We start from the raw sequence: 23,245 nt of genomic DNA on the forward strand, positions 1-23,245 counted from the left end.
TTATAAGCTGGTGATTTTGTCAAGAATTTAATTCCCCAGTCAGTTTATCAGACAATTATTGGACTGATATTGTGTAGTCTGATCCCAGCATTACACTGATGCAGATAAATGCATCTACTTCTTTCTATTAGGAAAAAAAGTGAAAAAAAGGCTGGCTTAAGATTTAAATATTTTGTCCATCTGTCCAAGTAGGCCACACGTAGGTCCCCACTGCGCTGACATTTGGGGGCCCCTGTGAGCAATTTGGGGATGAATGCAAAGAAAAATCATTATACTATTATACTATATTTATTATTTCAGTTTGCACTTTGAGCCTGAGCAAAGGGTTTGTTAGTGACTGACAAGGGTAGACACACAAGGGGAATATATGATAGTAATATATGATGTGGACCAACGAGTCATTTGGGCTCACCCACATGGGTCCTAAAGCCACTCTTATCAGTAACCCAGTGACACAGTGGCAGGTTTGTGTTTTCTATGTTTCGGTGTAGATGGTTAACTTAAGATCAAGTGAAAATGCTGCTGTGCCGGTTTATTTTCAATCCCTGAAAAGCTTGCTGATGCTTGAAAAGTGAAGAGAAGGGAAGGACAGGGGAGACAAGACTACAGAGGAGAGGATGGGAGGGAGGGGGGGGGGGGGGGGGGGCGAGTGAGGGAGGGCAGAGAGAGAGAGAGAGAGAGAGAAAGCGAGAGTGGCCTTAGTGTCTTTTTCGGGCACAAGGCCTTGCCATCTGACACCTGCCACTGAGTGGGCACGAATTCCCTGTCCGCTTGGCAGGAAGTTAAGGCCAGCAAACAGGAACTCAAAGGAGGAGTGTATGCAAATAACCAACAGCCAAAGGAAATGGGTGCCCTCAGTGTCTGTGTGGAGGCCAGACGAAAATGGCACCTGCTTCCCGCACAGACACCCATTTAGAGGACAACAGTAGCATAAAGTCTTCATATGAATTCCCCTTTTGGATATCTAGACTCCCGAACAACTGCTGCTTTTGGTATTTCCGTGAATGTTTGTCCTTAAATTCAAATAACAGCCCCAGAAAAAACAAATATTCATACCACTTAAACATGTCTAACTCTTATGCAGCACAGCGTAACTGCATCTTTATAGCTAGACACATTACATACATGAGGTCGCATAAAATGCCATCACTGAATAAGCCAAATACAAATGACATTCAGGGATATCATTGCCTCCGCTACAACCCGAAGAGAGCTCAGTTTGTGTTGAAAGGCCTGACAGGAGTGGAGAGCAGGTGGAGTTAAGAATACTGAAAGAGGTGAGATACAGTATGATATACAACAAGACACTGATACACACACACTAACACGTCCACAGATGTTCACAAACATTGCGAGAGTGTGCAGGTGACAGCAGAGTACGGCCTATTCACTCTTCAACTTCAACCCGCAGACAGAGATCTCATTTAGCCGCACAGAAACACACACAATGAGACGCTCTCATGTCAGTGTTGATGTAATGCGCCATACACCGAACACGGCGCAGAAAGTAATTTGCAGCGTGTGGTGTACTAACGCACCCTGACACACAAATACAAACAAAAGAAAACATTATGTTCTGCATTGATAATAACCATTTATACAGATCAGCATTTTTCATTCCAAAGTGATTATGCTGTGCAATGGACTTTATAAATGGATCTTTTCACAGTATTTCGCATACAGCATGTTGTAATCATTATTCAAGTGCGAGAACTGCATCCTTTGTAAAACATATGCATGATCAAATCAAATATGCATGAGATTCACACAGCAGTCATAAGAGCCAAAAATATACATGTGAATGAGCTTGACAGTACTTTGCTCGCAAAGTCTCACTCTAACAGTGCAGAGGATTACTGCTTTCTGAAGTTAGAGACCTGTGAAGGTTTAACATGAGAAAAGCACCCCTTTTGGCCTGAACTGGGAAATATTAACCCTCTCATATTAACCAGTTACAAAAATGCCAACCAAGGAATGCAGGGAATGCTATAAGACTACATGAATTTGCTGCATTTACTTTACTGCATCATGCATCTGGAAATGTATTCAATTACACCTACAGCAAAGCATATGAAGCATCTTAATATAATATCTGTCTAAAAAGCATTCCTCATATGAAACAGATGCAGGGATTAAAAAAATGAAACACAGAGGCATCACTGTCTCTGTAGTTGCTGCTCTGCAACAATGTGAAGACACACTTCACATAGGATTCTCTGAGCCGCTGGGGCATTCCTGGGAAATGCAAAGGTGCAGATTTTTTTTCTGCCTGGTCATCAGTTTGATAGCTCTCAGACTATCACAGACGATCCCTGCCGGAACAGCCTTAAACAGGCCACAATCAATTCTCTTCAAACATGCCTCTCATCCCTTTTTTACCCGAGGCCTTTTGAGAAGGAGCTGCAGGAGTGATCTTAAACAGTGTCTAATGGTCACTCGGCCAAATCTGCCTGCTGAAAACATAGAAAATCATAAACTGTCACCAACAGACAACTGGACCAGGAAGTCATCAATTTATGCAGAGGAACTGGTGTGACTCAGGCGCTACTCGCAGGGCTGCAACTTGTGATTAATTTGTTTATTTTTCTTTTACCAGTAAAAGAAGAAAGAACATGAGCATGCATTAGAGTGCATGTCAGGAAGCAAAAGAAGAGTTTGCACATTGAAAATCAATCAGAATGTCCCTTTAAATCTACTCTGTCAGTTTCTATGGTACGCAGTTGGGGTTTCTTCACCTATTTCCAAGGTGAATGGAGAAGGGAAAAAGGTCTAAAGAATCTTCCATTTCTATGTTAAGAACAGTCTAATCTAAAATATTTGTAAATTTACATATCAAAAGCAAAGGGTAGTAAAATAATTAACTAAATTCAATTTTTCAATATAAAATGTCATAATCATCAATGTCTTCAAATATGATAAAAAAAAACCAACAGACAATTTATAGTGATTTAAAAAATAATGCTTTAAAAATGAAAAGATTAACAATCAAAATAGTTGATGATTACTTTTCTATCAGCCTTCTGTTTATATGGTTGTATGTTTCTTTCTACAATTTAAGGGTGGGGATAAAAAGGTGTCTCATTTGAAAACAAAATGGCATTAAATAATGAATTACATGTATATCAAATACAAAAAAATAAGCTTTAAAAGTATTTTGTCACAACTGACATCTTTTCTTTGTCAAGTGAAATGCAAATTTAAAAAAATATGTATTTTGTAATTAAATACTTATTTTAAACACACTTTACATGGTGTCTTTATAGACCACTAGCGCCTCTGCTTGTACATTTCACCCTGAGAGGATCTTGGCATGGTGTCGCAAATGTCCTTTAGAAAATACTTCTTAATTATACATGGAGCTTAAGTGTATGACGCAGGTTTTCTATTCTTTTCCATTCACACCTACAAACACATATGTTCCCAGGCACCGTGGGCAGGTGACTCACCATTGACTGTGAGGTGCACCCAGCTGCCGTTGTGGAAGGTGTCGTACTGTTGTTCCAGCATCAGGACCCTGCACTCGTACCAGCCCTGGTCCTCGGAGCGCACTGGGTCAATCTGTAGGGAGGCCTTCCCGTGCAGAGAGGCTCTACCTGGAGACACAGGGGACGAAAAAACAATAGAATTAACCACTTCGACAACGTGCATTACTTTTCAAAACACCTGCATGCTGTTTCCTAGCAATAGTCGGCATCCATCATAGCAGTTGGGAGTTAAGTGCTTTACTTCAACCCTTTTTTTCTTGCAGCATGAAACAGATGTATGATGAAAATCAGCCTACAAGTCATGGTGACATATCTTTGAGCAGGTCCTCGACCTTTAAAATACTGCTTCTGTTTGTCTTTTAAAGAGATAGAAAGATAAAGTGAGTTTGGATTAAATGCAACATTATATCCATCTCTGCTCCTCCCATTCTTCTTTTCTCTGTGCTAACTACTACTATTTAGTAAAATAAGCACAAGCGCAAAGTCCAGGTTGGCTGTGACAAACAAATGTATTCTTTAGTTCTTCTTTTAACCTACTTATTTCTATTCAGGGAGTACAGCAGTCTGGAGCTTTTCCAAGCACTGGATGGAGGGCAGGAAAAAACCCTGGACAGGTTTCCAGTCTCTCACAGAGTTAACACAGATAGACAATCCCTAACACTTACAGTACAATCAAACCTAGGGGCAATAAAGAGTCTTCAATCATGTGTTTGTACTGGTGGAGAAAACACAAACGCATATAAAGAGCATGCAGATACAACCCAAATTCACAGGATTTTTATGATACAATTCTGGATGTAGAGTTAGAAGTCTTCGCATTTTGGGAAATATGCTATTTGCCAACAGTTCAATACCAAACTCATGTCTGAAGCTATAGCCAGTTAGCTTAGCTTAGCATAAGGCTGGGAAACAGCTGGCCTGACTCTGCCCGAAGGCAGAGTCCATTAATGTGGCTTGAAATAAACCAGCTACCTTCCAGTATTTGGATTTATACATAAAACTACCTCTGACCAACACATCCAGCTAAATTAATATATATAGAAGTATTTATTTGGTGTCACTGTGGAAAAAGACCAGCCTTCCACCTCATAGAAATCATCTTTTTCTCATAAAGCTCCTCCATCCCCACCTCCTTTTTTCTCCAAGGCTGAGGATAAATTGGAATTCTTAAAGGAGGAAATCACAAGGGATGAGAGAAGTTGAGGAAACCAGGCATGGTGAAATCTTCAGCTGCTAAGCTGTCTGTCTTCAAGCCTCCAGCCCGCTGCTCACATGGCTGCCTCTGACAGCCCAACAGACTAAAACATTCGCCTCTGCTCTGTCTGACGAGTGTTCTCAGATAGAGCATTTTTCCAAACTTTGATGTGTAGATGTAGGCTACTGTAAGCACCGTTTCCTGTTACTTCAGACTGCATGTCAGGCAAATATATTGAGGTCGAGGCTGAATTGCTCTACCAGCACCGTATATTAACGCAATAGATAGATACCCGAACCCTGGGATTGCTGCCACAGTTGGGGTAGAAAACCCCAAGGTTTTTTTTAAAGCATAAAATCAATATAGCAAAGAGGAAGGGAGACAAGTGGGGACTGCAGTCTTGCAGTAAAAGGTAGCTTGTCTTTAAAAAGTCAGGTCTATTTTTGCCTGAGCATTGAAGTGCTGAGTGGGGTGGGTGTTGGCGTGAAGGGTAGGGATCAACCTCAGCTCCCATTTGTCAAAGAGTGAGAGGGTGCTGCTGTAAACAGAGTTAACAGCACTGTATCCACGTCAGGCCTCCGGCCCTCTGGGCATACACCACTTACACAGTTCTGTCTGCTGTGAAAACAGACGAGCTAACACCTTGTTCAGATCACATCACAGGCTTTGTCAGATAGGAAAGCTTTGGAGAGGAAACACTAAAGATCCAAAGTGACAAAGTTGGCAGACACAGTGAGGCAGACTTCAAAAAACAACTTTAAGTCCCAAAGAGCTGCGATTAAAAGAGGGGAAAAAATACAGCTGGATGTGAAACTTTGATTAAATTAGTACTATTATAAATACAGTTTAGTTATCATTATAAAGTTTGCCACTATGTTATAGTAATAGTTTGTACTATTTTTCACACAAGAGAGTTTGACTTTTTACACTTCCTGGATCACTCATTACCTACTCAGCCCTCTACAGTGTAAAGTAAGATAAGTTTTTGGACACTTTTGAAACATTACTAAGAGATGTAGCGCTCCAGGACTGTAATTGTCACATCCATAAATACGACACGCTGCATTAACTACTACTGTAGATGCCATGAACACTATGTGTTTCTATTCCGCTGTGTGAATTTTTGAGGGCACTATACAGAGGATTAATTTCACACTCAGAGTTCAGACACCCAAATAAAATGGCTGACACTAAATATAGTGCGCTTTATGCCGTGTTTGCGTTATTGTTCAGACTGTAATTACCATCAACCGGGCCAGGAGAAACGCTGAAGTCAGCTTCCGAGTTTTAATTCTGAATTGGAGATATTGGGAATTTCTGACGGCTGTGATATCTCTCACTTGCTGAAAAGAACTACAGAAGTGTCAACAAACCAGTGGCAAACTGTCTGCAAATTAAGCCATTATTATAAAATCCCACGTTAATACTGACAGAATGAGAACTAATTTAAAAGAAGCTATACACTGTTTCTTTGTATCTATTTTCTCGTGTAAATAAACCACTCTAAACACATAAGTAGCTGATTTAAATAGTGTGAACAATGTTAGCAGTGTGGGTAGCCATCTTGGAATAATGTAGATTATTCACTCCGAATTTTTTCCTGTTTATGCACTCTACCGACATTGCATGAATATTGTAATATAGTAATATAGTAGTTGTGTTTTTCTCCTCATGCACTGTCATCAAAACGAGATGAGCTATTTCCAGTGGTTTGCTCGCTGTGACCAGATACAGAAAATTGTGTGAAGTATCATTTTTAATTACATAAACTGACTCAATTAGAGTTAATGTTACATTTTATTTAGTTAGTGATGAATTATTTTCAACAGGTTTGTTGACACTTTTGTTGTTCGTCTTTCCAAATAAAAGATATTGTAGCTGTCCCAATATACCAATATCCCTGACTTGGAATTACTTCTAAGAGCCTGAACATTTTTCCCACACAATTGCTTGTAATTACAGTCCAACTAGGACATGTTAAGATTTCTGCCGTGAAAAATGCAACCAGTAGCGCCATGATAACCGCTGACTACATGCTAACGTGCTACTTTGCCAGAGGTAACTCCAACTCAATGCTAGAGGAAAAAAGCAAAGCCACGACAAAGGAAACGACAAAGCCACAAAAAGTCCTACTTTAATACTTTAAAGTGTATAGTCACTTTCTCTCTGCATTTTACCTAAATTTCCTGTAGTCTTACATATGGTGTACATATCCACTTCACGCTTGTGCAGCCTCCAGCCGGTGCAAAGAGAGATACGATTTATTTTTCCAACAGCTTGTCCCAAAGCTGGAAGATCTGACACTAAAATTTCACAGGCTGCACATCTGAATTATTGATTGCGTCATAGCTTGAGTGGGCACAAAAATAGATGTCTTTTAAATGTTGTAATTTCCATATAGCTGCAGGACAAACAGGCGGGAGAGATTTTAGTTGGCAAGTAGATATGTAACTTCTCTTTGAGGAATTTTGAATTACATATTGAAATTAATATACTGCAGGTCTCTCAACAATTAGCAAGGTTGGAGACTGAACAATGGTGCTCACTGACCCAGAGAACATGATTGACCCATAGATGAATTTACAGTCACTAAAATGTGCAACCTGCACTACTCTGCATAGGAAAATATCTGGATTTGTCCATATTGTAAGGACAGTATTCATGGGTAATCCACTCTGTTTGGGTAGCAGCTGTGTGATGGAATAATATCATATTTATTTCTCTTCACCATTTTTATTCATATTGAGTGATACCAGTTCATGGGAATAACCCAAATGAGCTCTGAGCCTGCATGGCCCCAAAGAGCATCTCATAAACTACAGTCTAGTCTCATTACCACACTGTCACCACGCACATGCAATCCCCAGAACAAACTTTAATCTATGTAATGAGACTGGCCATATTCATGTTGCATCTGTTCACTGGTAATTCCTCAACAGTGGACTTAACGCCACATGGCAGAGGCCCGCTAGAGCCCGAGTGAGCACAGTGGCGTGTGATGCTGTTTGAAAAGTGCTGTTCGTTTACAGCCTGCTGCTAGTCGGGATGTTACAGTAAACAATGAAACGCTCCAGCAGCATCTACAGTAGCCACTACAGAACAAAACGGAGGGTTCCCCAGACAGTGAGTCACTGCCATTAGTCTTCTTTGTAGTGATGACCCTGCTTGAAAAGCCCACAGGGAGGAATTACAATGAATTCAATATTATTTGCACCGTTTTCACTCGATTCATATTAATGAAAGAAAAAAAAAGCTAAATCTGTTATGTCCATAGTTAGGACAGTCACACCACAGGGAGATGGATTGCTTAGCTTTTCAGCAAGTCATGCTTTGCCTGTATTTCACAGCATATTACCAGGTCAGCCAAGGGTTTTGTACTTGGTAAAGAGGTGGGAACGGGAAGGAATAATTCTGACACCGTCTGACAGCTCGCCATCTTGTCACGGACACTGAAGCAAATCAGAAGAACCCATTTCTGGCTGCAAGCCGTCTGTGTGGCGGCAGAAGCGAACAGATTGTCTGAAGCCAGGAGAGGGAGATTTTAAGGTTGTGTGATGAATGTGGAACACATATTTAGTGTTATCTTATACATAACATTATCCATCAGTTTAAAGCTGTTATTTTCAATATGTTTACATTTACAATAGACCAAATTTGAAAGCTCATTGTGGCAAAAGAAATTAAAAAAAATCTCCCAACTCTGCAGTCCCCTTCTGGTCTGCTGAGGTTTGTAGCATCTTTTAGTTGATTGTTTTGGCTTTACAGTGTAATTTTAATTTTTTTTTACTGTTGGTTCAGTCTCACTGAGAGTAGGGTCCCACTGTACACGATCTGCCCAAAACCAAACAGCAGAGTGAAAAAGTTACCGACTATCATTGTGGAGCATTTAGCAGCTGAAGTCAGATATTTGCCTCTGGAGTTGGTGGAGACCAAAATTAGAGCTAAAAGAGAGTGAGAGTGAGTATTGGCCTAAAATTCACCAGAAACAAGACATCACATATTAAAAGGACATAATACACTCAGTTGCCAATTTATCAAGTACAACTAGCTAAACTAAAGCAGTCTTAAACTACAGTCTTGCTATAAATCCTCCATTCATTAAAGTTATACTGCCCAGAAACTGTTTTATACAAGTGTTGATGACATACCCATTTATCTTGATGAGGCTAACACAAGAAATATGTCTCTGACAACTGAGTGTATGTCAGTGTTGTGCTTACAGCATGTTTCTTCTGGCCCCAGGTGGCTAAACAATCAGTTAATGCAGGCTGAATAAATTGTGTGTGTGATTTTTCAACTGAATGCCATTAATTTGTTGGTTATAGCTTCATAAAAGCTGAGATGTCAATGATTTACTCCTGTTCTATATGTACAGCATGTAGGTTTTTTTTAATATACTGTATTGACTCTACACTATGCATGCTCTGTGCTGCATTGTCACTAGAGTGTGGAGTGAAGAATGTATGTACAATGCAGCCATAAACTGCTGAGACACACTTATTTCCCTCTATGTACTCAGAGGCAGCAGATGCCCCTGCACAGCCCTGCATGCTGGATGGTAAAACAAAAACAAGAACCAGAATGGTTTGAAAAGGCGGCCAGGTCTTTCTCTTAGAACTTAAAGGCCTCACTGTACTGTACCATGCTTTATACTTGAAGCCCAAACAGCTGAAGTACCACTCTGATGGAAAACACAATGGATCATGCTGGAATTGCAGGTCTTTCTTCTCAATGAAATAGGATTTGGCGGTAGGTGTACACAGCACATTTGCAGTGCAATATGTTTAACTGGTTGTCAGATATGGCTCTGATCTCAGCCAGAAGCTCCAGATCACTATAGGCCTGCAGCAGTGTGGGGAAATGTGTATACTGTATAATCACAGAAATATTAAGAATTATGAGGACCCTTTAAGCTAAAATCTGTAATGTATCATTACTATGTCCATCAGATATGTTGCTTTCTGTAGCTGGTTTGTTTTAAAGGCACATTTGTGACATTTAATAGGTTAAATTAATAGTTCGACACATTGAGGAATACATTTTTTTCTTGCAGAGAATTAGATGAGAAGATCAGTACACCTTTTATGTCTGTATGGTAAATATGAAGCTACACTTAGAAAACAGTTATCTTAGCTTAGCATAAAGACTGGAAACAGGGGGAACAGCTAGCCTAGCTCCATCCAAATATAACAAAATCTACCGATCAGCACCTCTAGCTCACTAATTAACATATATATATATATATATATATATATATATATATATATATATATATATATATATATATATACGTGGAGCACATGAAGCGTGTGGAGATTAATAACCTTAGAGTTTGTGGATTATATGTCTTTCAGTATTTTATGGTCACTGTACTGTAAGTGTAAGTACTGTATTTATCATTATGTACTGTGAAACTCAACTTTGAATCTGCTATCAGTGTCAACAAGATAAAGTCCTGTGGATTTACTGTGCTTGGCAACTAAAAAGATCTTGATCCTCATTCATCCGAAGATGCATCCAAATGTGCAGTAATTCAAAGGTTTTAATCTACATCTGTTACAGATAAAACACACTTTTCACAATGTGTCTGCATTCGTTCAGAGATGGATTACTTTCGCTGTAACATCTACAGATGTCTTACCAGTGTATTCTGGATCCACATGAGGAGGGTAGAAGCGGAAGTTGATGAAGAAGGGAATAGGCACTCCAAACTTGAACCACTCCACCACATAGGGAGGCTGCTGCCCGTCCAGGGGAGGGGACACGTCACACCCCAGGATCACGCTCTCTCCAGCACGTGCCGTCACAAACCGGGGCTCCTCTCTCACTCCGTGGGCACCTGAGAGGATGAAGAGGCAGCATTTACTACAAACAAGGAATCTTAATGTCGATCTCATCTGGGCCGAAGTCTGACATGCTGGAGAACAAGGTGCAGGCATATTCATTTGCACAGAACTCCTGCTGACAAAGCAGAAAAATCTCCAAGTCATCCAAGACTAATTTACAAACAATAATTACAACAATTAATGATGATCGACTAAACTGCTGCTCTCTGGATTAAAACTACATTTTTCTTAGGACACATTGAGTACTCGTGGCCCACATTGCGATGGCTGTACAGCCTCCATGGGGTCACTGTGCACATGGGTAAACCCTCTCCCTTTCATCAGTTTGACTCTTCCTTCCACGGACCAGCCTATCGTCATCTGTCACCTGCATCTGTTGGTGAGTGTTTTGTGGCTGTGCCATACTGTACTATAAATGAGCTGCCAAGGGGTTCCATTGATCATAGCTGGCTACTGCTCAGATAAGCTTTACTATGAGCACCACCAGGTCTGGCGTTTAGCCATGAATGTCCAGGCACGCTGCCGAGCGTTGACCTATCAGATGACTGAAAGGTCGGCATACCTGCCTCAGCAGAACGCTCACTCTGGGAATGGATTTTCTCCAGCTGCCACCCCCGCTTTCATTGAACCGCCTGTATCTCCACCGTCAGAGCAAGCATGACTACTCGCTCTCGCCCAGGGGGAAAATCGCTTCAGGGATCAAGAGACATGCTGACGTATCACTCCGGAGAAACACCAGCTGAATAACTTAACGCTTTCATTAGCAGTATCATTTGCATTAACGGGGCAAATTTCTACAAGAAGAACAAATACGTTGGGACTTTGGAGGTATTATGGGCTCAAGCAGCACTGGTGTTGCTATCTGTAATGATGTTCCAACCACCATCACTGCTGTATGAAAGGAAAACGTTAAATGTCCCGCAAGCACTGTTTCTTTTCTGCTGTAAGCACTGGATTTAAAACCCAAATATTTTCACCCAGTTCTTCTGCCTGAAAAATAAAACTCCACCCCAAAGGCCATATGCATTACTTAGTGATTTTGTTTACCAGTTTAATCTGCATCATCCTGTGACAGAGTTAATCCACTTTATTCGTTTTAGCCAGCACAGATTCTGGGCTGAAACAGAGCAGATTTAATCAAATTACACTTTTTAAAGTGGAGATGTGGTCTGCCAGTTACGGGCCTGAGTCCTGGAATCTGCTTTGCTACTGTGCCCCTTTGTTAAGAAGGGAAAAGCAGCCATGCTATGCTACCCTGAGCTCTGCTGAGCAACAAAAACCAAATTAAACGCATGTGCATGACTCAATGAACCGCACGTGACCATTTAACAGCCCTTGTAGATCTCTAATAGACCAGCAAAAGGTTACAATAAGCTGCACAGTTCTGAATACTAGCTAAGAACAACATTAATACCCCAAAAAACCACACCGTGAATGAATTAAAAGTAAAGAATGTGTATGTCAAAGAAAGAACAAAACCACATGTACTGATTTGGACCATCTAAATCATGCTGGTAATAAAGCAGCATTTTTCACTCAACTGAATCTGAGGGGGAGTCAGTGTTTGATCAAGCACAGTGTAGCGTATCAAAATGCATAAAGACTGCTGAGACTGAACGAGAGGGGAGTTGATTGTTGCAGAGAGCTTCTGCAGGCATGACGGTCTGCCCTGCAACCTGTACAAAACATGACCTTTTAATGCGCTTCAGAGGAAACCTGTCCCATCCAGTTATAAGCACAACAAAATCAGAAATCTGCTAAACTAATCCTTTCAGGCTTGTAAAAAGCCTGAAATTCACACCTGAGCACGCTCCATTGCAGACTCATTTATAACACCTTTAAAAAAGATTATAATAACCCCTTTCAGCACCCCATGCAGGGCTTGTGCCGAGCCATATGCTCTAATTTTTTTTTTTTTTTTTTTTCGTTAAATGCTCCTAAGAAAACTCCACTCAATTTGAATTCTAGATCAATGGTGCCTTAAAAAAGGTTCATCATTTTGGGAAATTTGCTGTCTTGCCAAGAGTTAGATGAGATTTAAGATTTATGCCAGACTTTTATCTGTTATATAACCAACCAGTTATCTTAGCTTAGCATAAAGACTGGAAACAGGGGGAACTGGCCGAACTCTGTCCAAAGGTAAAAAACCCACCCACCAAAACCTCTTAAGCTTTGCACAGAGCCAGGCCAGCAGTTTCCAATCTTTATGCTAAGCTAAGCTAACCAGCTGCTAGCTGCAGCTTCATATTTAGCATAGGGACATGAGATTGGAACTGATCCTGATCACGGATCAAGGGTACTGCCAGATCTATTTTCCCTTTCTTTACTGTACGTTTACTGAATATTTTTAAGCACATTTTACAACATAAAAAGTGACATTTACATGAACAACACAGTGCTAAACCCATAGATCAGCCAGGTCGATAATCAGTTATTAGCTTATTGCAGATATATTTTTATTTGTGTATATGTCAGCTGATAAGTAAAAAGACACTGCAGTACAAAATGACAAACTGTATATACATCAAAAAATTGGTTGATGGCCTGGCATATTGTCCAATATTCATCAGGCTATAATTAAAAAATAGCCTTTCAAATATAACAATAAAACATAAAAATTGAGCAATTAAGGTGGATCAGCGATATCAAAAGCCCTGTGACGTTATGCCGCAGTTAAGACAGTTGTCATAGAAACACGACAGGCTCCTCCAGGTGTACAGCAATCAAAAATAGTGGCTGTCAGAGTAAGAAGTGGTAAGGTTTGCCACTATAAAGAGAGCTCAAATACAGTCTGATACAACCGAGTGTGGGACCAACTGTTGTTTCAGTAAACGCATGCATCGTGTACCTGACCAGCGGTGTTAGATGGCAAATTGTGGTAGAGACCTTGAGTGTCTTTTGTCTTTACTTGTGGGTCTGGTATTTGCACTCTATGGCTTTCAGAAGAAAACAGAGAACAGGCTCACATCCATAATGAAACACACTGGATACATTGTTTGGTTTGAGTAAGTAGAGTCACTTGACATGAAGCACAGGCTCCAACCCTGTGGCACTAGTGCGAACGCTGCTGAAATCCATTGTTTTCTCTGCACAGTTCAGGTTGCAGAAGTTTAGAGGCTCGGGTTTCTGCTGGCGTTATTTTTGGGTGGTGGTGTTGAGAGCATGTCTTGGACAGAGAAAAGGCTTTAAAGACTTCAGATGATATATTGGAGGGCTAATAATTCTGCAATTCCTTTATGGGATCCTCATGAGGGGACAATCAACGCAGGCTTGGTCACCGCTTTTGCCTTTTTCATTTCCTTAATGGACACATGGCGACCCAGTGGGGTTTATGGAGGCTTATTCAGGGGAAAATATTTATGGCCTCAACAAGACATAAATGTTATACAACAGTCCATGCTTAAGATCTCCCAAATAAACAGTACTGTAGATATAAAGGGATCAATACAGTTGAGAGCTGATGGCAAGTTGTGATTGCTTTGGCACTGTAAATGTCAACTGAACTCAAGTGAAGTTGCAGAGTGAAGGCTGAAACCCTCCAAACACAGAGAGGCAGAAATCTGTTGAGTAAGATCTGCATAAATCAATCAGCTAATAAATCCAGGAGACCAATATGTTTTATGTATCTATCCTCGGCATATAGTGGATTTACTGCTATGTTCATGAATTCCTGAAGGGTAACAATTCAGCCATCTGTCAGATAAATCATCTATACGGCAGGCGGATCATGTACAAAAGCAAAACACAAGGGGGGAATAATTCCTCATTGTTTATTGTGGGTTAAATAGGCAGTGCTACAATGAGGTAGTCAGAGTGAGAGCTAGGGCTGCAACTAGTGAGTAATAACTGAGTAATTTGTATTTCCGTTTGGTCTTAAATGTCAGAAAAAAAGAGAAAATTGCCTGTTACAATTCCCTGATGGTGAAGGTGATGTCTTCAGCTATCTTGTTTTCTCCAATCAACAGTCTAAATGTATGCAATTTACTCTCAAAGAAGACTATGTCTCTGTATTGCATTTTTGGCTTCTGACCCATCAAAATAAAGTAGTCTACTTGAGACCACAATGAGAGCCAGAAGTCTATACATTTTGACCACTAAATTTCTCAAATTGTCTCATTTGTCTGAAGTGAACCACTTAGAATATATGAAATATTTATTTTTATGTTGTGCATATAACTCTGTCCAGCTCCCACAGGCCTAGAAGGCACCATCACTTCACACAAGCCAGGGCCAGGAGTGCTGCGTAAACATTTCCAAACAACAGAGAAAGTCCAAAAATAGAGAAGCAACTTAAGCATCTTTCCTTAATCAGATCTTCAGGCCATCATCGAGTACAACAAAATTAAAAAGAAAACTAGCAAAACCATTAATGACACTGGTGAAAACAGAATAAGAACTAATTAAATAATCCACCTCGCCTTTCATGGTTGGCAAATTTAAACCCATCAAAAACTAAACAGCCATTCCAGTTCTTGATCAAGTGTTCACCAGAATACTTCAGGGTCTCGTCGAGCCATTTCATGGAAAATTAACTCTCTCAAATCATCATAATGTTTACACTACAAAGTAAAATGGGGCTCACTTTTCACTTCACCTAAATTTCACAGCTCACAACTCAAATGGCCAGAGGAAGAATATCAGCTCTAAAGATATCTTCCATTTAAGTGTTTCTTATGTGCATGTGATTTTTTTGGTTTGCAACAATTTGCCTTTTGCTATACCTGTGAAAAATATTTGGGATTTTTGCCTAAAATCTGAATCATACAACTAATCACTGCAGATTTGCTTGTAAGGGCTGACTTAGTCAACAGTCATAGTTATCTTTATTTAAAGAGCACTTCTTCAACAGGCATCTTACAGTGTTTTATGGGAACTGAGTGAAGCAGCCACAGACAAATGTTAACTGATGCACACACTGATGTGATGTAGCATGAAGCAATGAGGTTTCTGTTGGAGGTCAATAAACAGCCATGCAGATGAGTACATGAGTCATCACAGGAGAGCAGCGGCGGCACGAGGGGTTAAACCCGAAAGAGATTTAAACTCTGACTTTTTCAAGTGGCAGTGGCTGAAAATGACTCTGGAAAAGTGGAATGGAAAGTACACTGCACTGTACTTTCAGTAATGATCGCAGATTTGTACAGTAAATAGACTCTCAAGGCAGTTTGGGGCAATAATCAGGCAGAGCAGAGCCAGCGAAATGTTTTGACAGTAATGACGTCCAATAACACGCTGAACAATATTGTGGAAATATATGAAAACTGAGTTCAGCTAGAGACAATTTTAGATGAGGAGTGCTTGGATTTTCTGGTGTAGGAGGCCTAAATCTCTTTTTTTGACAACAGCGGAATATTTCACCCAGTAAAACTGACACTAAAATCTAATATTTACCTCATGCTCGGATTTGATTCAGCGTACAAGCGAGGATAACCATTGCTCACTGCAGTAAGAGATTTTGTAAAGGATACATCAAGCTGCGCGTGTCTCACAGCGATGAGCATAAGAGCGCTGCTTTATGCTGGACAGAGCCACCGATGTGGAGGATGTAATGGAATATAGACTGGACAGAGGCTGGAGAGAGAATCTCAAGGACGTGCAGCCACTGGGCTGGATGGGCCACTGACAGGGCGGTAATTGAATGCCAGCCTGCATGTGCTGAAGGTCACATCAGAGAATGGCCTGCGTGTGTGTGTTTGTGTGTGTGTGTGTGTGTGTGTGTGTGTGTGTGTGTGTGTGGTGTTGGGGATTTGCCTGTGTGTATCTCAGTATATCAGTGCTAATCTGACTCTGTAAAACTCAAATATACAGATTCTAAAGTACAACACAGTACAAACTCTTCCTGTCTAGGAAAACAGAAGAGAAAAGAGGCCGTGAGCATCTTTACATGTACATCAGTATCTTGGCTTTGAGTTAAATTCAGGATTTATTCTATTCATACATGACTCTGATGTTATCTAACTAACTTACCACCCTGCTAGATAGATGTGACTTACGTTCTCATCACTAGTAATGATCGACAAGAGCTACAACACAGTTTATCCACCACATTCCACATTTTTGTTTTGTTGATTGATCATTGTGGTGTGTAAGAAGTAGAAGAAGAAGAATAGTTCTGCAGGGCACATGTATGTGTGTGTGTGTGTGTGTGGCTATAACTAACTGGGTGAATAAGCTAAAAATAGATTTAAATAAGTGTTATAGCACCAATGAAATTTTCACCTCTGGGCGCCTTCCATGGCACTGTGGGGGTACTAGGGCTCAGGCAGAGGTCAGCTGGGTTGGGCTTATATATAGCTGATCTGCTTACGGCTGCACCCAGAAGCACGGGGAGGGTGCTGGTCCATTGCAGACGCCTATGGCCCCTCTCAGAACCATCTTCACAGGAGATGCAATCCTGACGCCCGCAAACGTTTGGGAGCCAGCCTGCTCTGTCAGGATTGCATCTCCTGTGAAGACGCCTCACAACGATGGAGTTTAATTGCCAAAATATTTCTCTGTTGCTTTACTGCTCTTAAAGCAACAGAACTTTACGGCTCTTTACTGAGCCCTACACACACACTTGTCCAGTCCAGGTCCAGGTATTCAGGCTGGCAACAGGTTCAGGTCCATGCCTTTACCACCCTTCTCCCCCAGGTTTCCTCTCCTTCTCTCTTACATGAACATCTATCAGGGCACACTGTCTTCATACGACCATTAACTCGAATCTGCAATTTACACATTTTAGAAATCATTCTGTTTCCTGCCTGGTGTTCAGTGCACAAGGTTTTGTTCAGCAGATGTTACGGCCTCAGGGTCCCTGCTTTTACTTTTGTACTGAGGCAGTCCAGCACAGATTTGGTCTCTTCATTATTTAGCCCTCTTTAACGGCAAAGTTCACCCCTCAGACGAGCAATGCTCAGTCAGGGGTGCAATGGATGTGCTGACACCTGCTCGAACACACAGCAAGGACTAGAGAGAAGAGAGAGAGATGTGTGAAATGGGCTTGGCTTGCCAAAGACACAAAGGGCGAACCAACATTGCTGGGCACTGCACTGCCAGAGGTGCACATTATAGGGCATCTTTGGCAGGAGCTGTAAGTCACAGAAATCCCTCAGTCCGGCCATGATTCAGTCATTTTTAGAGTCGCTCACAGCAATTTTTTTCAGATGGGTTATAAATGCTTCAGCCAAGGTGTTTTAAATTAATTACACAAAGAGGCATATTGCTGCTAACAGCGCTTATTAGTGCTTTTTCGTGTGACTTGTCTAATTACAGCTGGTTATGAGACGCTGTTTATACACCATCAATAAATCATATGTAACAGTGTGAGGGAAGACTTCAAAGCGACACACAGCTCCTACGTTGTATGTGAGCAGCTCAAGACGGGACAACATCAGCTCCACACATCCTCCAACCAACGTATCCGCTTCCATTTAATTCCCATTCGCTCACTCCCTCTCTCACGCTTACTTCCACTTTTTATGACTCTCACATATAAACACTCACGCTGCAGTTCAGAGCCGCATAAGTGAGCTCAGTGTGGATTCAACACTTAATCTCCAGAAGTAAGAGATTCTCAAGCAGATGCATGTATGTGCTTCCCTAAAATGGTGGAAAGACACGACATATTCCGAAAAGTTCTTTTCAGATGTGTGAAATGGGTTCTTGATTGAAGATGGAGTCAGAGTTATATAAGTTTTACACACACACACACACACACATATATATATATATATTCTTTTTTTTTTCTGGACTGCTGAAATGGTCCTCAAGTTAAGGCATCTCTCTATGTCACTACTTGTTCAATTTATTTTTAAAAACTGATTTGAAAGAAGTGTATTTGCATATTTCATTTAATTTGCTTTGGAACATTTTAAGCATTTTGTAGTGTAATGATAAAAATCTCAATAATACTCAGACAATGTTATTTCCTATTTGAAAGACAATACAACTAGAATTAGATGCTGCTAATGGGCCAACACTGTATTATTATTTCATTACCATACAATTGTATTTACACTTCCTTACAGTACAACTGTTCTCACACTGATATCTTAGTATTTCATTTGCCTCAAATTCTCTTTGTTCAAAGGTTTTTTTTTAAAAGGAGCTTGAGAAATGATGCCTGGACTTTAAGCAGGAATCATCTTATATCTATTTATTTAGCTGTTTTCATCATCAGTTTATCTGCTGATTATTACAGTACGGTACAGTCTAATGGCTGTTCAAGTATAAAGAGTTGCCAAAAATGCTTCATCAGGTCACCACTGACAGGATGTGAGGTTTTCTGGGTCCAATTCTCCTGCAGGGTGTCCAGGCTCAGCAGCATTTTTTTCAAACCTTCATCAAGCCGCAGGCCTTCGTCCACCACTGCAAGGAACAATTAGTGGTCCAGCGTTTTCATTCCATGACATGACCGTCCTCATGAAGAGGAGTCCACTCTGCCTTCTTTAATGAAGTCCCCCGATATTATCTGTTCAGTCCAGCCCAGTCTAAGTGACACAAGTGTCCAGATCCTTATCTGCAACTCACAACCCTGGTTAATCAGAAGGATCGTTTTTTTCAACAAACTCCACTTTACTCTGCCTCTTTTTACTGACTTCAGCTACTCTGCTCCCATTCTGGTGTACAGTTTAGATATACTGTACCGTGCTGACTTTGCTGCTACTAATCACACCACTATGTCACTCTTGTTTTGCACCTCTGACTTAAATTGTTATTGTATAGTTTGTTTCTATTTAATTTCTGTTCTTATTTTTATTTCATATACTTCTAATTATTCTTTATCTGCACTGATTTCCGCTCTTTGCGCTGCTGCGACACCTGAAATTCCCATCTGGGGATCAGTGATGCTTTATCTTAGCTTATCTTCTCATAAAGAAACAACAAAATGTCATATTCATAAACATGTTCTTAAATGCCACCCCTAAGGTTAAGTTATGTTTTCATTCAGGCAACTCAAACTACCTCATTGAGACTCAGCAAAGATCACATTTATGTTTGAAAGAAACTAGTGTTGGTAGGAGATGGCATGCAAACCTAAGTCTCCAGTGTGGAAGTCACAAAGTTTGTACAAACAAACCGGACATCCAGCCAATCTCCCCAATACGTTGTATGGCAGAGTTACTGTGCTACGCTACTCCCACCTATTCTACGTAGAGACAACAGTCAAGAGGAAATATAAGTCATTTGAATCATCTGAACAAACAACCAGCAGCGTTCTGTTACGTAATGTTGCATCCAACAGTCCTGAGATCTCCTAGAAATGCAAGAAAAACTCTAGTAGAAATATAACTGCAAGCAATATGATGCGAACATGCACCAATATGTATATAAGTAATGGCTAGTATCATCTTTGTACTTTGATCTGTTATATAGGAGTATGTTACCTAACACATAGGAACTTGGGTAAAAGTATAATTATATGAAAGTTCATGACAATGGCTGGTAATCACTCTATACTCATCAATAATGTCAATGTCAGCAAACTGAAAATGTGACTGATGATTCACTGATGATTCATTAAGTTGAGTCCCAGATATGTCCAGCATGGAAAAGAGCTGTAATGTAACATCCGAAATGTGTGAAAGGAAACTTCATAGTCTGAATCGTGACCTCAGTAAACTGCTCGACATAACCTGAATTATATTCTTTCTATTTAAATCACTGGACATCCACATTTAATCATTAAGTTCATTTATCAGTAGACTTCCTTCCTGACTAATTGTAGGTCTACACATATTTTACAGCTCCATGATGAGACAGACTTTACTGTTCAGATCATTCAACTGGACCTACTTTAAGTGTAACATTAACACAGTATCATATTGTACTTCTATTATTATAAGCAGCACGACATGCTTTCAGAGAGATGATGATCTGGGAGAGCGGCCCATCCAACCACAACCACATGATTTGAAAAACTGGCTTTCCCAGAATGCTGCAGGCTTTGTTTGCAAGGAGACTCCGCTGGGACTGGACTGGCTGATGGAGGAGAGGAGAGGGGAAGGCAGGAGGGAGGGGGGGAGGGAGGGAGGGATGGATGGAGGGGGAGGCGGCATCACCAGAAAGAGCTGGCACATGCCCAGTACTGAGAGTCTGCCATCCACAGCTTGAGCACAGGCCCTTTCCTAAGCTCATTACTAAGCTTTACTCTTGTGATTGTGAGCGAGAGTACAGCAGTGAAAAAAAATATGAATAAGAGAGATGAAGTTGTACTGTATGTGTGTTGGAAAATGATTAACTGGTTGGGCCAAATCATTTCAAAATGGCTTGGCAGACACGTGGCAGCAAATATGGTAAATACACACACTGATAGTATATAAACAGGACAGGAGAGAACAGAAATGACACGATGCTGGCAAAAATGGAGATTAATAATGACAAGAACTGAGTGAGTACAGTCTACTGATGCTCTGAGAAAGCGGGAGGTTAAATTGGGTTTTATTTAATGCAGTTATTGATGTTTGCATGAGCTGCATGGGAGCTTTGTGCTGCTGAGTCCTGGTTCAGATCTCAACATGGTTCTCACAGCTCAGGTGAACTGAACACTCGAGTGTTTTTATTTTTTAGGTAGAAACTAAGCTAAGAACATTCACTCAAATACTGAGGTGCTTGACTCCACTACTTTGCACTGCCACATCACTACATTTCAGTAGTTTTTAGTACACTACATTTATGTGACAGCTATGGTTACTGTTCACATTAATACTTTCATCTATATGAAACATGATCATGTCCAAAGAGGAAATTACAAACCAGTATATTAAGTAGTTAAAGTTATCTCTAACTCAACCAATTGTAATAATAAAATGGTTTTACATCGTTGTATTGCTACTTTTGCATACGTAAAGGATCTGAATTAGGGCTGCAACTAATGATTATTTTCATTGATTAATCGATTAGTTGTTCGGGCCATAAAATGTCAGAAAATTGTGAAAACAAGATTCAGAAAGATTCAGATTCAGTTTACTGTCATTGAGGACTAAAGAAAACACATTAAATTCAAATTTAAGACAGTGGAATCAGTCACTACTGGCAACAGAAATGAGTGGAAATGAATGAGAGAGAAATATGAGTAGGTGTTACTGAATCAGACGCACGTCAGGGATGCTACCACTCAATACAACCCGATATCAACCCATTCACTGTATTGGTCAGCACAGAAAACACATTGTGCATCATACATGAGATCATGCAGTACAAAAAGCAGCATGTACTCAAGTTATCACTATAGCAACACATACTGTACAGTACGAGCAGCACAGACACAAAACTGTCCAACATACTCAGCAGTGTGCTGCATTAACAAAAACTTCAGTGGGAGTTCACCACTTTTGCTGCATATGTTTGCCTGATCTCATTGTGCATCTGATGCAAAAATGTCACTGTTCTATAAATGTGCCATCTAATCTCCTCTCCTTTATTACTCATATAGATATTTAAAAAAAAGTCTTACTTGGAGAACTTTGTGCAACTCTTTCACAACAGTTTCAGCTGTCTTGTGTCCATCAGGGATGGTGTACTGGATAGGACGTGTTTTAATTTGGCACATAAAAGTATACATAAGTACAAGAAAAAAACAATAAAAAGGAGAATTTTGATGAGGCAGTCAGGGCATTGTGTGTTCATAAACAGACCAGTGCAGAGTACAGCATTTATGCAGCATTTAAAATCCATAACTGTGTCAAGCCAGAAATAAAATTAAAACCAATTACATTCTTAAAGTGCTCTTTTTTCCTGTATTCATTCATAACATTGATTGCCTTTAAGTATAACTGACCCAGCCTCTGCAACCCTGTGGCACTGTATCATTTAGTGCCCATCACCAGCCTTTAAACACTGCAATACTGCCAGGGCCTGCAGGAGGGTCAAGAGGGCTTTGATTCATATAGATGTTGAGGGTCAAACAACTTGACATTAATTGACAAATGTGATTTGACATCAATCGTATTCAAAAAGAAACTTTACCATAACTGACTTCTGATTGTGCCTCACAAAGATCTTTTACCAAAGCTTCATTTTCTAATCTATTGTAGCTGTGTGAGGTTTGTATTATAGTTTTTAAGATATACAGAAAGGCAGGCATGACATAACAATGTGTATTGTATGTATGTAACGTGTATTTTTTAATCTCTCTTGCCCTTAAATTAAACCATTAACACATTTGAAACCAGTGTAGATGTTAGACAAATTAAAACACTGCTGTCAAAACATTTCCTCAACCATCTCATGAAAATCAGCCTCACACAATGTCCCAGACAGCTCCAACGCTCAGACAAAAACTGAAGGCAGACCAATCTCTCTGAACCACAGTCTGAAGCTGGAGACAGTGGGCGGGCTTTCAGACACTGCCTCAGCACTACTGGGAGGCCTTGGATATGTGAGTGGCAGTTTTGACACCTTCACAAATGCTCTCTGCTTCTATATATCTCCGTCTTTGAAGACGGGCGCCTTCAGAAGAAACCCAGTGACAAGAACAAGTGTGCCAAGCCACGGTTCGCAAGGGAGCTTGAGATCCTGTGAAACATCAAGGAGCGGGCTCACAAGAAGGGAATTACAGATGAATACCATCTGGCTAAAAGCCAGTTCAACAAATGCTTAAAGAACACCGAGTCCCAGCACAGGACCTGAGAGGAGAGCCAGTCTGCCATCAGTGACTCAGACTGAAAATAGTGCTTCAAATATACCACTCCCCGACACTTGCCAATGACATTTAATTACTTCTGTATTGCCATCAG

General features: G+C 40.5%; 1 protein-coding gene across 1 annotated transcript in view; it reads right to left on the reverse strand.

Moving 5' to 3' along the window:
- igsf9ba (immunoglobulin superfamily, member 9Ba) overlaps window positions 1-23,245 on the reverse strand; it is a 63,447-nt gene that overhangs the window by 34,649 nt on the left and 5,553 nt on the right. Inside the window, exons 2-3 of the mRNA XM_070829692.1 lie at window positions 10,322-10,519; window positions 3,447-3,593 (exon numbers count right to left, since the gene is read on the reverse strand). Coding sequence (XP_070685793.1) covers window positions 3,447-3,593; window positions 10,322-10,519 — 345 coding nt within the window. The remainder of the gene's footprint in view (window positions 1-3,446; window positions 3,594-10,321; window positions 10,520-23,245) is intronic.

This window comes from Pempheris klunzingeri, chromosome 4 (assembly GCF_042242105.1).
Source record: "Pempheris klunzingeri isolate RE-2024b chromosome 4, fPemKlu1.hap1, whole genome shotgun sequence".
NCBI lineage: Eukaryota > Metazoa > Chordata > Actinopteri > Acropomatiformes > Pempheridae > Pempheris > Pempheris klunzingeri.